Source organism: Stegastes partitus, unplaced genomic scaffold (genome assembly GCF_000690725.1).
Source record: "Stegastes partitus isolate 25-593 unplaced genomic scaffold, Stegastes_partitus-1.0.2 Scaffold65, whole genome shotgun sequence".
NCBI classification, from domain to species: Eukaryota; Metazoa; Chordata; class Actinopteri; family Pomacentridae; genus Stegastes; species Stegastes partitus.
Window position 1 is genome coordinate 720910 of NW_007577796.1, and position 13922 is coordinate 734831.

Consider the following 13922-nt stretch of genomic DNA (forward strand, 5'->3'; position numbering starts at 1 on the left):
TCAATTGTGTATTGCTTGATGGCTTCAGCATGCAAAATACTCCTCAGCTGTCTAACAGCATCCAAAAACCTCTTCAGAGGACCAGTATGCTTCAAATCAAAGAGTTTAATATCTCTGGAAACCCTTTCTCCCGTCTGATTGGGGAGGCTCTATCCGCTTTTTAAACATTTTTCGTAACTTTCTAAAACCAACAGTCTGAAATTCACAAGAAATTCATGCTGTGATTGGCCCGCTGTGTGGATGTGAGAAAGTAGCCAGGGTTCTCTCTAGATCACTTTATTCATTCTTGATACAACCATTTCTGCCACTTTTCATGTGTGCAATGTGCAAAACCATCAATGCCTTCCAGGAGAAACCGTCTAAAAATGTTATCTCCATACTTAAACGGTTTCACATCTCGCCCCTGTAAGACAGTTGGCTTTCCAATCTGCCTTCGACTGAGGACGCTTGGCAGAGCTATAAACACTTTCTATTTCCAAAACGTCATTCAAACTTGTTTTGAGTGAGTATAAGCCACTCTTTAACCCCACATCTTTCCTCCGTCAGACTTTTTGAATCCGTGAACAAATCTCTCGGTTTAATCAGTGATTCAAACAGACTGAATGAAGTGAAATGACATTGTAGTTCAGTTGTATTATCAGACTATATGTGGGAGAATAATCTTAGAAAATATGATACAGTGTTGTAGATTAAACTCCCCCAGCGGTATATTAAGTTTGTAAGCTTAGCTCCACGTCAAGCACAGACAACAATAAGCTGCTGCTTCATGTTAATGCACCTGTAAGTATAACAGTTTAATAACATGATGTATGGTCTATACATATTTATAGACCATCCAGCATCATGAAGTGCTTTAATTTGTACTCAGCTCTCGAGGTTTTACCATTTTGAACAGGAAAGAGGAATTTCAAACTGAATTCACCTTTTTATAATCAAATTTAAGCTGGTGTCACTGGGGTTCTCTGAGAAGTCCGAAATGAATCAAGCACAACATTCAACCACTAAAACTAATTTTTCTGTTCAGGAATGCAAGTAAATAACTATAATTTGACATCTTAATCAAGAAATAATAATGTGCTTTACTATTTTTTCTGGGTTTTTTTTCTTAAACAGTAAATTCAAAAATTCAACGATAAAAACAGTAGTTATATTTTAACATTAAAAGTATCCTTTCTGTTAAAGAGCTTCGACATACTTGTGTATTAACCATTACAGAAGCAAGAAATGATTTTAGTAATTTCTGATGCTGTTAATTTAGGGCAGCTGTGGCATAAACCTTATATTGGGTGGTGGTCTAATAAATTATATATATATATACACACACACACACACACACACACATACATATTTAGTAATAATACTATTTAATATTGTTAAAAGGTCATTTCCTCCTAATAAATACTTTTGCTAATAATACTAATGTACTTCTTAATGAACTGATTGTACCCTGTACTATACCTTAGATTTATGCTGAAAAACATATGTCAAATTGTGTATTTTTGGCGGTCATTGTGTATTATAAACGCATATTCAACTGTGTCATTTCTGGCACACAAAAATACATCATACTGCAGCATACTAAGCCGGTTTTTCAGGCTTCAAGTGTATTTTGTCTGTCTTGCGTGACTGCACTGGTTGTGTATCTAGCTTTGAGCGCTGCCATAACACAGGTGACCTACACAAAGTACTCTGCCTGAACCCTCCTGTGTAGACACATATTGTACATGATATGTGTTAGATAAGAGCGCTGACTCACACACACCTTTTTCTCAGTGGTAATGTAGAGGTGGCTGTGACTGAGGTCAAAGAAGAGGTTTTTGTTGACCTTCTCTCCTCTGGTGTCGCCAGGAACCTTGCTGTACACATATGGCTCGGTGGTGAGGTGCACCTGGACAAGAAAAAAAAAAACAACAACAATGTAACACTGTCAGATAGGTTTTTAATTTGCACGATGCTCCTTTCCCTCAGGTAACAGATTAACGAGGGAAAAAATAGAATAAAGCTGCAGATCAAGAGACAACTCCACCTTGAAGACCTCTCCCTGGTTGTTGCCCAGGAAGGCGATGGTGTGATCATTCTCCACGGCAACTGCCACGGCGGTCAGAAGGCCCGACTTGGTCAGCGCTGCATCTGCCGTTAAGGCAAATCTGGGCTTGCTTGCCAGAGGGGAAGGCAGAAAGTCTGCACCACATTTGAAGTTTTCCAACGTATCCTTCTGTAAAGGGAAAAGATAGCACACAAGGATGATGACATGTGGTTTGGCCATTAATCCAAAGCAATCTAAACAGAAACATGTGGGAATTAAACCTCTTAGCATTGCTGCATATGCTGTCAATAAAACCACGTCAGGTGTTAGCGGTGTGCTTTTAACATTCACCAACTACACTAAAGTTATTGTACAGGTATAGTAAAAATGAATGACTACAAAATGTTTTGACTGCTTAGTGTACAAATCAAACGTATTTATAAAGCAGGTCATTTTAGGACTTCATAATAGCAGAAGATGAAATTTTTCCACTTAGCAAGTTTGTGATAAGAAAGATACAGCAGCTTCTGTTAACACTCATTTAGCAAAAAAAATGACTCATATATGCAAATATAAGTTCAGCACTGAATTGTGAGAAATTAAATTGATCCGGAAATGATGAACAGCGGCTTGCTTAATTTATGGATGAATGAACCTTAAATGAAGCCCTCCGGAAAAAAAAAAGAAAAAAAAGAAAGTGAAATGTCAGTTTCTGTTACAGTGATACTGATTTCTGTTCCGGCAAAGTAGCCTTAAAAAAAACTAAGTTAAAACTGTTTGAATTCAATGGATACCTCCTAAAACAAGCTGGATTAAATCATTACCACTCGCATTCCTCCCCTAAAGGTATTTATTTCAGGAGCGTGTGTCATTGGCAGCAGCATGGCTCTCCTCACATTGAGACAGTATTAGATGTTAATGCAGAGAGTGAGATTTAACAGCTTTTTTCTAATGATAGAGCCAAACCAGAGGGCCTGATTCGGCCCACGGGCTGCTATTTGCCTACATCTCCTATATGGTTTTATTATGGATGAGTTGAGGGAACTGGGGAAAAAGACAAGAAAGGAGAAAAAAAACTAAGAGACAGAATGAGCGATTTAGACAGAACAACACAAAGGATCTGCAAGACAAAGTAAACACCGAGACATTAAAGTAAACCGTGACACATCTGTGCATTATTGATCACGCCACAGGGAATTCTTCCAAACATATGTCACTTTTTCCCATTTATTTCAAACAGACTCTTTTAAACTTCAATCAGTTGACACAAAAGGAGAGCTTACCGCAATTCTTGACGTGCAAAACTCGTCAGTTTTAGAGGAGTAGGGTATGTCCACAGCAGGAAACCCAGAAATCTTTCCGGAGTCACTGTAGCATGCGCTGATGATATCCACCAGCCGCTCATTGATGGAGTTAAGCGGGTACATGCAGAGAGCTGAGTCGCTGTCGTCGTCATCCGGGCTCGCCACCATGAACAGGACTTTACTCCACGGCACGACCTTCCCATACACACCTGATTCAGTCATGACCCGCGCCAGCTCTTTTCCTGGAGAAGCCACATAAGCTGCTTGGACTTTGTTGTATCGGTTATTCGTACCACAGTTTAGCTGGAGCTCTGTGTGGGAATAGTAATGGTGGTCATCCTCGCAAAGACGAGACACAAAGGTTAGGTTTTTGTTGTCTGTACCGTCAAGTGTCCGAGAAAAGAGGAAATAAACAAATCCATCCTCTTTGAAGGCATGTCGGAAGTCGTGCAGGTACTTGGGAACAAATGGCGTCGTCTGTACTGTGGACGCCTCGATGATGCTCTCAAATACGACCCATTCCTTAAAGTCCTGAAGGATTCGTGTGCTGATGAGTTTTGTACTGTCCAGGGTTCCATAGCCCTTCCCAACAACAAACACATTTAAGGGTTGCGCCTCTTTTGAATAGGTGGACATGACGCCCACCACGTTAACGTTGTCCTCTATGCTCGCCACATAAGTCTTCTCTCCTTTACTGTCACTGTAATACAGCTGCTGTTCCACGTTGGACAGGTTGAGGAGGGAGCAGATGCCTCGGTATCGACTGCCGCAGACTATAAGCGAACCGTTGGATGGGTGGACCAGCATGAGCTTGTTGAGGTTGGGCATGGGCTTCGTGTCCTGGCAGGCTGAAGCTGGAGGCGTACAGGTCCGGGAGTCTTCTTTGGGGCCCGTCTCGGCACGAGCCTCCTGGCGGAGGGATGGCCCCAGCTGGAAGATGGTGTTGACCGCTCCCAGGTAGATGCGACCAGTTTGGGGGTCCTGGACCACATTGTTAATGGGAGTCTCGGAGGTGAACTCCAAGACTGGGTTGTTGCTGCTCTCCTCCTGGGCTTGTGAGATTGACTGGCAGTAGAGGAAAAGGAGGAGGGAGACCCAGCTTGCCATCTCTGTAGGGAACAGAAAACGAGGAGGTGTTTTATTATTAATGAAGTTAAAAGCACATATAAACGCACATTAACTACTAAGACATGACTTCAACAAACAGCAGGCGCGTGGTTAACATAACCCCTACGCTTAAACACACATACTCTCACGTGCAATCGAAGATCTTAGTCGGTGAGTCGCCTCATCATTTACAAACACGTTTGCACATAATTTACACGGAGACATTGAGAAGTGTTGCACATGAAAAGTGCCACACATCTCGCAGTTGAGCAGCAAATGAAAAAAAAACAAGCAAGGAGTCTTGTTTCCAGATTTTCTTGTAAACTGCGCTGTCTCTTGGCTCACGATTTAATAGACAGATATGAAACAATCTTCTCATCTGCAAGAAAGTGAGGAGAGAGAACATATGTCCCAAAATGAACTGCTCCTATAAGGGTTGTAAATGTCTTTGGTAAAAAAGTAGTTCTAGTAAAACCTGTTCACAGCAAGATGAGTGGCTTGTTGGTATGGAAATGCTGCTGGGTTTGTGTTTTTTATTACGTTCTACTCCATCTCAAGTGAGGAGTCAGAAACACGAGAGGCAGGCCAAATGAAACCCAAAGGATTTGCATGACAAACAAGACTATCAGGAGTATCAACAACAGTAATTTGGGTGGACTGACCCTTTAATGGCTACACCACATAAAGTATATCATGATATAGATTAACAAATTTAGGTTATTGGGGGTAAAGCCATTTAAAATTTGCCTCAAGCTAACAGTACGTGGCGTAGGTGTTTGCGTATGACTCAACTCGCTGCTCCAGTTATATAAAGGGTGTGTTATTTTGGATTTAATTGACTTAATATCAGAAATGATCACTGGTGGAAAAAATAAAACTCCTCTGTGTAGGGGTAAAGAAAGATTAAGGCCAAGAGCTAGATCTCAAACCATAACACAATAAAAGCCTGTTTCAAAAAGCTTGGATCTGGTCCAACTTCATTTGCACTTTGCTTTTTTTGCTCTCTCTCTCTCTCTCTCTCTCTCGCTCTCTCTCTCTACAACACCTCGAAGCACAATGTGTTCAGGAAGTACACTGTTTTGTCTCAGGAAACATGATCACACAATATCCTTGTAAAATACAGACAGCATCATACCGGCTAACAGCAGGTGCCTGTGGAGTCCTCGCTCACTGCTGTTTGCCCAGGCTGTGGTAAATATGGAACGGCAGGTGGCTTTCAAGCAGCTATTGCCCACACAGCAAATGTGCGTCTATGGTTGCGTGTGGTTTTTGAGCTCGCACGCTCTCGGTAGTGGCCTCCCTCTCTTGCCACCTTGTCATTCAAGACCGCAGGCACATTTGTCAAACTGAAACCCACTGATCAAACTTCCAGGAAGTCACTTGCCGAAGCTGTGTTTTATTATGTTATCCTGGCCTCGCTCGCTGAACTAAGTGGGGAGACCACTGATTAGACGTTTGCCCAGGGGGGACCCTGTTAATTTCACTGGAAACACTCATTTGCATTTAAGTGCCCACTACTCGATTTGATGATTTTATTTTTCTTCCCATTTACTGCCTCAATCTTTCTCCCCCCTCCCCTCCCCCTTAACCCATTTCACTGCATAAATGTATCGTGCCATTTTCAATTCATGGCCTTAAATATTTCCATTAAAATTGAAATGGTGCAATAAAATCCCTGTCTGTGCTTATTCAGGACAGAAATGTGTGAGGGAGGTTTTTACAGCTTTAATTAAGAAGGAGGGGCAACTCAGGGTTCTGTCACGATTTAACTAAGAAGCACACACAAAAAAAAATAAACAGAAATTTGAGTTTACATGCACACTACAGAGTGGACAAAATAAAGGGCATGTCAGGGGAAGAATAATTTCGCCTGCTAAGTAACAAAACTTCAATTTCAAAGACATTTCCACTGGCAATTACAAGCCTGTGTCGGCTTTAAGAGGCGCCACAATAACTCTTATGTTTGAGTTTTCAAGGAAGCGTCACAAAAAACTGCACGGACTGCAAAACATTCTTGCAGCATCAAAATGTTGACAGCATAAGCAAAACAGAAGCCGACACGCAGCGACAAAGAGAGGCGGCAAATTGCAATATGTTTACAGAGAGACACGGAAAAATGGCCTTAAAAACGATAATAGAATTAAAAGAAAGCCTCTGGGAGCCAAGCTGGCTGCAGAAAAAAAAATAAATAAAAGTTTCCCCTGTAAAAGTGAACTTCACAAAAGCCTTACCTAGGGTGTATTTAGGGCAAACTTTGCACTAGTTTGTAGTCATTTCATTACATTCCAAAGAAACTTAGGACACTCCAATATCCACACTGTGCTTCCTTACAAACAGCGTCAGTGTGACAGCCTGTTGATGATTAAGCTGTTTCAGGTAGTCTGATATGGCACATAACCTTTAACCCTCAGAATCCAGTTTCTGGGTGTGTGTTGTTTTTGTTGTTTGGTTTTTTGTTTATTTGTTTTGCTCCTGTTCACATTTTTATTCAGTCTGGATTTCTTCTTTGATGCAATATAAAGTCCTGCACCTCTATGGAAACAGCACAATCATGGCTAGAAGGAGAGAGAACTCAATAATGTATCGCCATAAATCTTTAAAAACTTGGATTTCTAGTATTTATTTGACAATAAAATGGGGGGAAAAACATGTACAACATTTTTCCAACTGGCTACAAGTGTTAGGAGAAAGAAGAAATGGTAACTCTACATACTGGAGATATTCTATTACTACTTCCATTTTTTATGTTTTTTCCATAATCCTCTCTGCTCCATGCAAACACAGCCTGCAGTTCAACCAAAAAGTGTTTTTTTGTCACATGACTATTGGTAACATTCCTCCCACACAGTCCAAAAACATGTTGAGGTTAACTGGTGATTCTAAAATGTCTGTAGTTGTGAATGTGAGTGTGCTTGGTTGTCTGTCTCTAAGTGTGGCCCTGCGATGGACTGGTGACCTGTCCAGGGTGTCCCCTGCCTTCGCCCTAAGTCAGCTGGGATAGGCTCCAGCCCCCCCCCCACGACCCTAGTGAGGATTAAGCGATGTATAGATAATGGATGGATGGACTATTGGTAACAGCTGAGTCACTAATGAGTCTGTTAGTCTGAGTCTGTTAACAGTCTAGCGCTTTACAGGAAAGGAGTTTGAACCGGAAACTTCATACATGACCTCGGTATGGTCTGTTCTCGGAGTGATTAGATTTTGGGGTCAGTACATGCTTTGGTGACCACTACAGAGGTCAAAGGTTGCGTTTCCCCAAAACAGCTCTGTACGACTGAAAATGCACAAAAAGACATAAGTTCAGTATACTAACTTAGGAAGACATTCGAGGCCTGTAAACTGGTGATGCAACGTATGACCTTGAGACTGAGGGAAAGGTCACACTGAAAGTTTTCAATCATCACAAATTTTAAATCCATTATAACATTAGAAAGGGTGTAAGATAAACACATGGTTTTTATTACAATCCGATAGGAACCCATATTGGTTATGTGACATTTGACCTTGGATGAAAGGTGAAGGTCAAACTCAAGATCATAAATCTTAGGTGATTAGTCGTAGGTGTAAAATACAGCAAAAACTCCCAAAAAACCTGTGTTACATGACAGACTAAGCTCTTGTTACATTACGTAACATTTTAAGGCAAAATCGATGCAAGTTCATCCTGAAGTAGGTGCACAGTAAAACACAGAATCAGGTAAACATGTACCCACTGGGCAACTATGGCCCTCTCGTGAGGGTCTCTAGTTATTATCATATTTAGCAAATTTTTTAAATAAGACACATAGGAAAAGTTGATTTTAAAGATGTATCATTGCTTTCTGGTGAAATGCCATGCCACAGGTAAGTAGTTAAAGAACCATCAAAAAGTTGAAACCCTGTCAGTTCTTTCTGTTTTTACACTCGCTGGCTCTGATAAATGGTGAAATTTTGGTGATTTGTTTTTTTATTCACAACATGGTTTAAAATCTGCTGGCAGGCCTTGGGGTTTTTCAGTTTGTGAAAACACCTGGCAAGAATATCCAGTGTTTTTTAACCAGCAGTTTCTGTACGTGTCAATTAAAACTGCAGTAGGTCTGCACATCTACAAAATGTCATCTGAAATTAAACGACAGCTGTTTGCTTAATGCCACTGAGGATTTTTCCAGACCGCGCTGTCTAAACACTAGTTGTGACTACCTCTCTAATTGTACTTCAACTCTGTCGTCCACTTAAAACTGTAATATCCACATTTCTATCAATCCACTCTGGCACGACACACAGCCGCACGGAGAGACTCCACAAAAGGTGGATTATGTCAATGGTTTCTGTGACAGGAAATTACTTGATTCCTTTGACTTCCAATAAAACATGCGGTGACAAGGCAACTTTCTCAGACTGTGGATGCAAGGACAATCGTCTCGGGGCGCTCATTTAGATTGCCGAATGCTCCGGCACCACTTACAACCATGACTTCAAAGAGTCCTTTTTCTATTCATGCAAATCCTATGGCCAGCCCCCCCTCGATCAGGAAAAAAAAAAGTGTCGCACAAATTTCCCTCAGATGTCGTATTGTGGGTCAGTGCAAACGAATTTCTTAACATATTTCAAAGGAGCCTGTTCTCTCCTAGGATGTCTTCTTCTGTCGCTCTATCACTTTTTTATCCTTTTTTTCCACGGGCTTAATCCTGAACGCCGGAATTAAAGAGGCTTCAAAGAGCTGAAGAGAGACAGACGCCTGGTGGGGGTGACACAGGTGGAATGAGGCCCATTTCTCCCCAGACCAGCCCACCTCTCTTTTCTCTACGTGTCTCTAAGCCGCTGTGAGAGAACATGGCAACTGGGCATACCATCCAACACGTGGCTATTCTGAATAAATAAAATGCTGCTAAATTTAGAGGCTGCGTGCCGCATCAGCCTGCAGCTAATGAAGCCTCCAATGGCCTGGAATAAATAATAATGAAACACATCATGTGCTAATGAAGCTGGCACATCTGAAAAATGTGATCCCATGAAAGACACAATTGTTCAATTCAAACAGCCCTGATACCAGCGTTGAATTGACCTCAAATTAAGTATCTCATTGAATTTCTTTCCGTGTTTCACTTTCTTACTTAGCCCTATGGTGAAAAGCAAAAATAAGAACAATAATATGGAGAGAAATCTATAGGTTGAAGTGACCGTGCTGAATCATCCTCGACTGAATCATTATCTCTTAGCAGCGAAGCTCTCCTCACTGGTGACTAAAAAAAAAAAACATGGTTGTGATGTACAGTGCAGTTACTTCCTTATTAAAAGTTTATTATGAGAATGCAAAAGGGGCTTAAAAGATAATGACGTGATAACTCTGTGGCAAATTGGTAACTATTGAGCCATGAACCTGAAAAGATGTTATCAATTATATGTTCATTTGAATCAGTTTTCCACGCCTTAGCTCTTATTTTGTAATAAATCTTCACGGCAGACATGCTGACGGTTGCCAGACCGTGTTGCCGGCCTAAGAGTTAGATCAAACTAGTGGTTAGATTATAGTCCTTTGAGTAAATTAACACTTTTACATTCAAACTTTCAAAAAAAAAAAAGATGGCTGGCCCAAGCACCTGCACCACACCACTCAGCTGCCTTCACTACAGCAGAAAAACATTTGCCATCTGGAAGAACTCAGCAGCTACAAAGACAATCTTACTGGGAAAATGATGCAAAGAGCGTAACATTACAAACAACTTCCATTAGCATGAAATCTCAGAGCAGAACTGTGGCACATCTGAGCTGCTGTGGCTCTTTAACCGAGGCGTCCTTTGTGTCCCATGTGGGATTATTATTTTTAGACATAGCTGCCTTATTACTTAGTTTTTTTAAAATGACTGCCTTTCGTTTTCAGTTGCTGCTTGTTTAGGAAGGGTTTAGGAAAATATCAGAGTTTGGACTAAAATAAACCCTTTACATCTGCAACAAGCCTCTCCTCCATTCTGCTGGTTACCAAAGTCACACCCCATCTAAGCGGTGGGGTTCGTGACGACACCACAGCCTGTCTTAAAAAGTGTGGGGATTTCACAGGACCGCAAAAAGTGCCCTATAAAACATTTTCTGCTTTAACCCCCTCCAACAGTGTTGTCGTTTTAGAGGTGAGGCTATCCCTAACGTAGCAGAACTCTGTCCTTCTCATGACACCTGATGATGCCCTCACTGCTTTAAAACAGCTCTCGTTCACTCAACACGAGTGCTAACGAATCACAAATTATGAGCCTCTTTCCAGATTTTTTTTTAAGCCATTGATCTGCATGCTTCACTGAGTGTTGCCATGGAAACACTTATAGGATAGCCTACTCCTGCTCAATTAACATTTAATTAGCTAGGCTACACCTAGTTAAAACTAATGCTGCAGTCCTTCAAGAAATCTTTCCTTCATGAAGGTTACAATGTTCCATTGGCTTCAATTAATTTGGATCTGGTCATTTTGGAGGAGTTGCTTTATGGGGCTGTTTAATTGTATTAAATTATACAGAAAGTCAATTCAGTTATTCAGACTCCTCATTGATATAAATGGAGTCTACAAAATAACAAAATAACAGAAACCCCTTAATTGAACCATAATCAAACACTGTGACCTCGGTGAATGTATGATTTATTGTAAGACTGTTTGTAAAACTTGTGTTGTACGACTCCAAGGCTGTTATTTAAACCGGCCAACAGAAAAGCCAAAAATCTCCTTGTGATCCCAGACATGAGAAGATGTGTTGCACTTGTACAAATACATCAGAGTGCTGCTAATAAACCAGACAAGAAAAACCTATAAACAATGTTTGTATAGGCCCGAGTGTGTACACAACTGATCTCATCTAAACAACAAGAAACAAGAATCTGCTCCTGCTTCACAGACACAATTCAGTTCAGCAAAGAAAAACTGTTGAGACGCAACATGTACAGGCATGCACAAAGTGTCTCTTTGTTGGCTCGCTAATAATCACACACATGCGCACACTTTCTGTTGACAAATACAGCACCATCTCTTTCACACTCCTTCCGCAAGTCAGGACATGTCTGGACAGGAGAAGCTGCTCGCAGCAGAGGGAAAAACGAAAGATAATTGAAAAATGGCAGGTGTGCACACAAACGCACACAGGCTCACAGGCTTAGTGATACATGTGCATGCACCAATACGCACACCGGCTCAGCTTGAAGTGCTGACGAGGTAATCCCGCTCCGACCACACAGAGACACTCCTCGCTTCAAACTGCCGTGCTGTGTTTCGTTGACACGGGGGCACTAAAAACCCAGCGTGGCAGTCCGCCCGCCTCTGGGCCAATCCTCTCGCCAGGAGTACGTGCGAGAGCGTGTCTGGGCGAGGAAGCGAAAGATCAGGAGGGGGAAAAAGAAGAGGGGGGAAAACGTGAGGAGGGGAGAAATGTGTCTGCTGTGAATAGATCAGGCGCACAAACAGTTCGGCAACTGCTGACCTGGCAAGTTTTGAATCAGCGTGAGCGCTCCTCTTCACTCATTAAGACAGATACAGAAAGGAAACTGATATAATAAATAAATAAAAAATAATAGACACCCTGCCCTGGAAACATAATAAGATATCACCCCATACTGAGATCATTCATATTCAGCACATTCTTGACTGGAGAACTGGCTTTGATGGATGCCTACTCTGACATTGACGTGGGGGGTGTCTTCACGCTGAAACCACTTTCACTGTTACACACCGATAAAAGTGAACTGCTATTAAATTACTCGCCTGTCCCCAGAGGCCTCAGCCCTGGGCAGAGATGGGGGAGGGAGAGGTTAGCGAGGGGTTAATACCCTAAAGAAACCCCTACCATGTCTCTAGCAGCATAGCGGATGCTGAAGAAGCCTGATAAAGTGTGTAACAAGGCAACATGACAACCCAGGTTGGGAGCCGTAACAAGGAGCTGGAAATGAGGGGCGGATCCTTGTCCTTTATTTTCCCGCCACCCGGGAAGGATAGGCAGAACAAGAAGCATTGTTAGAGATGAAACATGAAGTGGGAGAGAGTGGAGAACTCTTTCTTTCTCTGTTCTCTCTTCCATCTCGCTTTTTTTTTTTTTTTTTTGACATGCAAACGCTCTTGTCCCATCCTTACAGCGAAATTGTTTCACAAGTTGCAATGGGAGGCTGGTGTGACGAAGGCAATCCAATTTCCATATGAACAATTACCCTGCCGTCAGGGCTGGCAGTTCATTTATTTCAATTTGACTGACTGGGAGAACCACGCTCACCAAAGCAGCCAGCCCAGCCATTGTATTCAGGGCACCAGGCACAGGCGGGGGGATTGATGGGACCGGTACATTTCAGTGGGATCCAGCTGCTCTGGCCTAAATATGCTAACACCTTTAAAGTTGGCCCGTGACCCAAGCAGTGTGTGCATCACACTTTGCTCTCCTATTAGACCGCGAGTGTCCCAATTCTCACCGTCTGTGTGCTTGCATGTCTCTTGTGTGTCTACATGTGTCGGGCCTCTTGTGTATGTTTGTCTGTTGTGATGTATGACCCCGAATCAGGTGGTGTGAACATAACCTGCACACACACACCATCCTTTTAGGCACAGCACTTTTCCTCATTAGGGCTGATAGACTGTTTGTGTGTCTGTTTACCGCTCCGTCACCATTTTCAAGGCTCCTGCTATCTCCCCTCTGCCAGCTGGACACTTGAGCAGCGAGAGCGCAAAACCACAGGCTCACACACACACAAAACACCTTGAGCGCAGCACTCATTTAAATGTGCTTGTGTGCACTGACACACACACAAACACACATACATTCACACAGACAGATACACACTGCTAGACTTTTCTGCCTCACACCTTTCTCAGGATCCGACCTCGGTGTCTCTCGTAATCTCTCAATCTCTGTTTGCCTCTCAAACACACATCCAAATGCAACCTCTCTCTGTCTGGGCAGCAGCAGCTTGGGCTAATCTCCCGATGCTAACTGGCCTCCCCCGCCTCCCCCACCCCCCAGCTGGATGTTGCAGCTCTCCAGCGGGACAGAGTGGCTGTTTGTTGTGTGGACACAGCTGGCGGATGTGGGAAACCTGATTAAATGGCCTGGTCTGGCAGAGAAGAGCTACTTTCAGGAGCCAACGCCTCCTCCGACCAGCATCACTGCCACATCCAGAGGGTTTGCTAATACACACAAACAGTCGTCGAGGCAGGCGAGCATACACACACAAGCTCATCTACTTGACTCACTCACAGATAGGCATCTGAGATCCAACTCGGTAGCCGCATTTGAAAAATGCTGCCCACACCCACAACTAAGGCTGCATCTAAAAATACTTTCATTATAAATCAATCTGTAGATGGTTTTTGACTGATCTACTACTCATGTAGTCCATTAAATGTCATGCTTGCAATGTTTTGTTTGATGAATGACTTAAACAATCGGTTAGCAAAATAGATGTCCATGAATTCTCTGTCAATCCACTAATCAAATAATCAACTCATCGTTTCAGCACTACCCACAACCCTCGTTTCTTTTTGACGC

General features: G+C 42.4%; 1 protein-coding gene across 1 annotated transcript in view; it reads right to left on the bottom strand.

The window, feature by feature from the left end:
- plxnb2b (plexin b2b) overlaps positions 1–13922 on the bottom strand; it is a 123370-nt gene that overhangs the window by 43189 nt on the left and 66259 nt on the right. Inside the window, exons 3-5 of the mRNA XM_008276119.1 lie at positions 3310–4439; positions 2027–2215; positions 1763–1888 (exon numbers count right to left, since the gene is read on the bottom strand). Of these exons, the coding sequence (XP_008274341.1) occupies positions 1763–1888; positions 2027–2215; positions 3310–4437 (1443 nt within the window). The 5' untranslated portion in view covers positions 4438–4439. The remainder of the gene's footprint in view (positions 1–1762; positions 1889–2026; positions 2216–3309; positions 4440–13922) is intronic.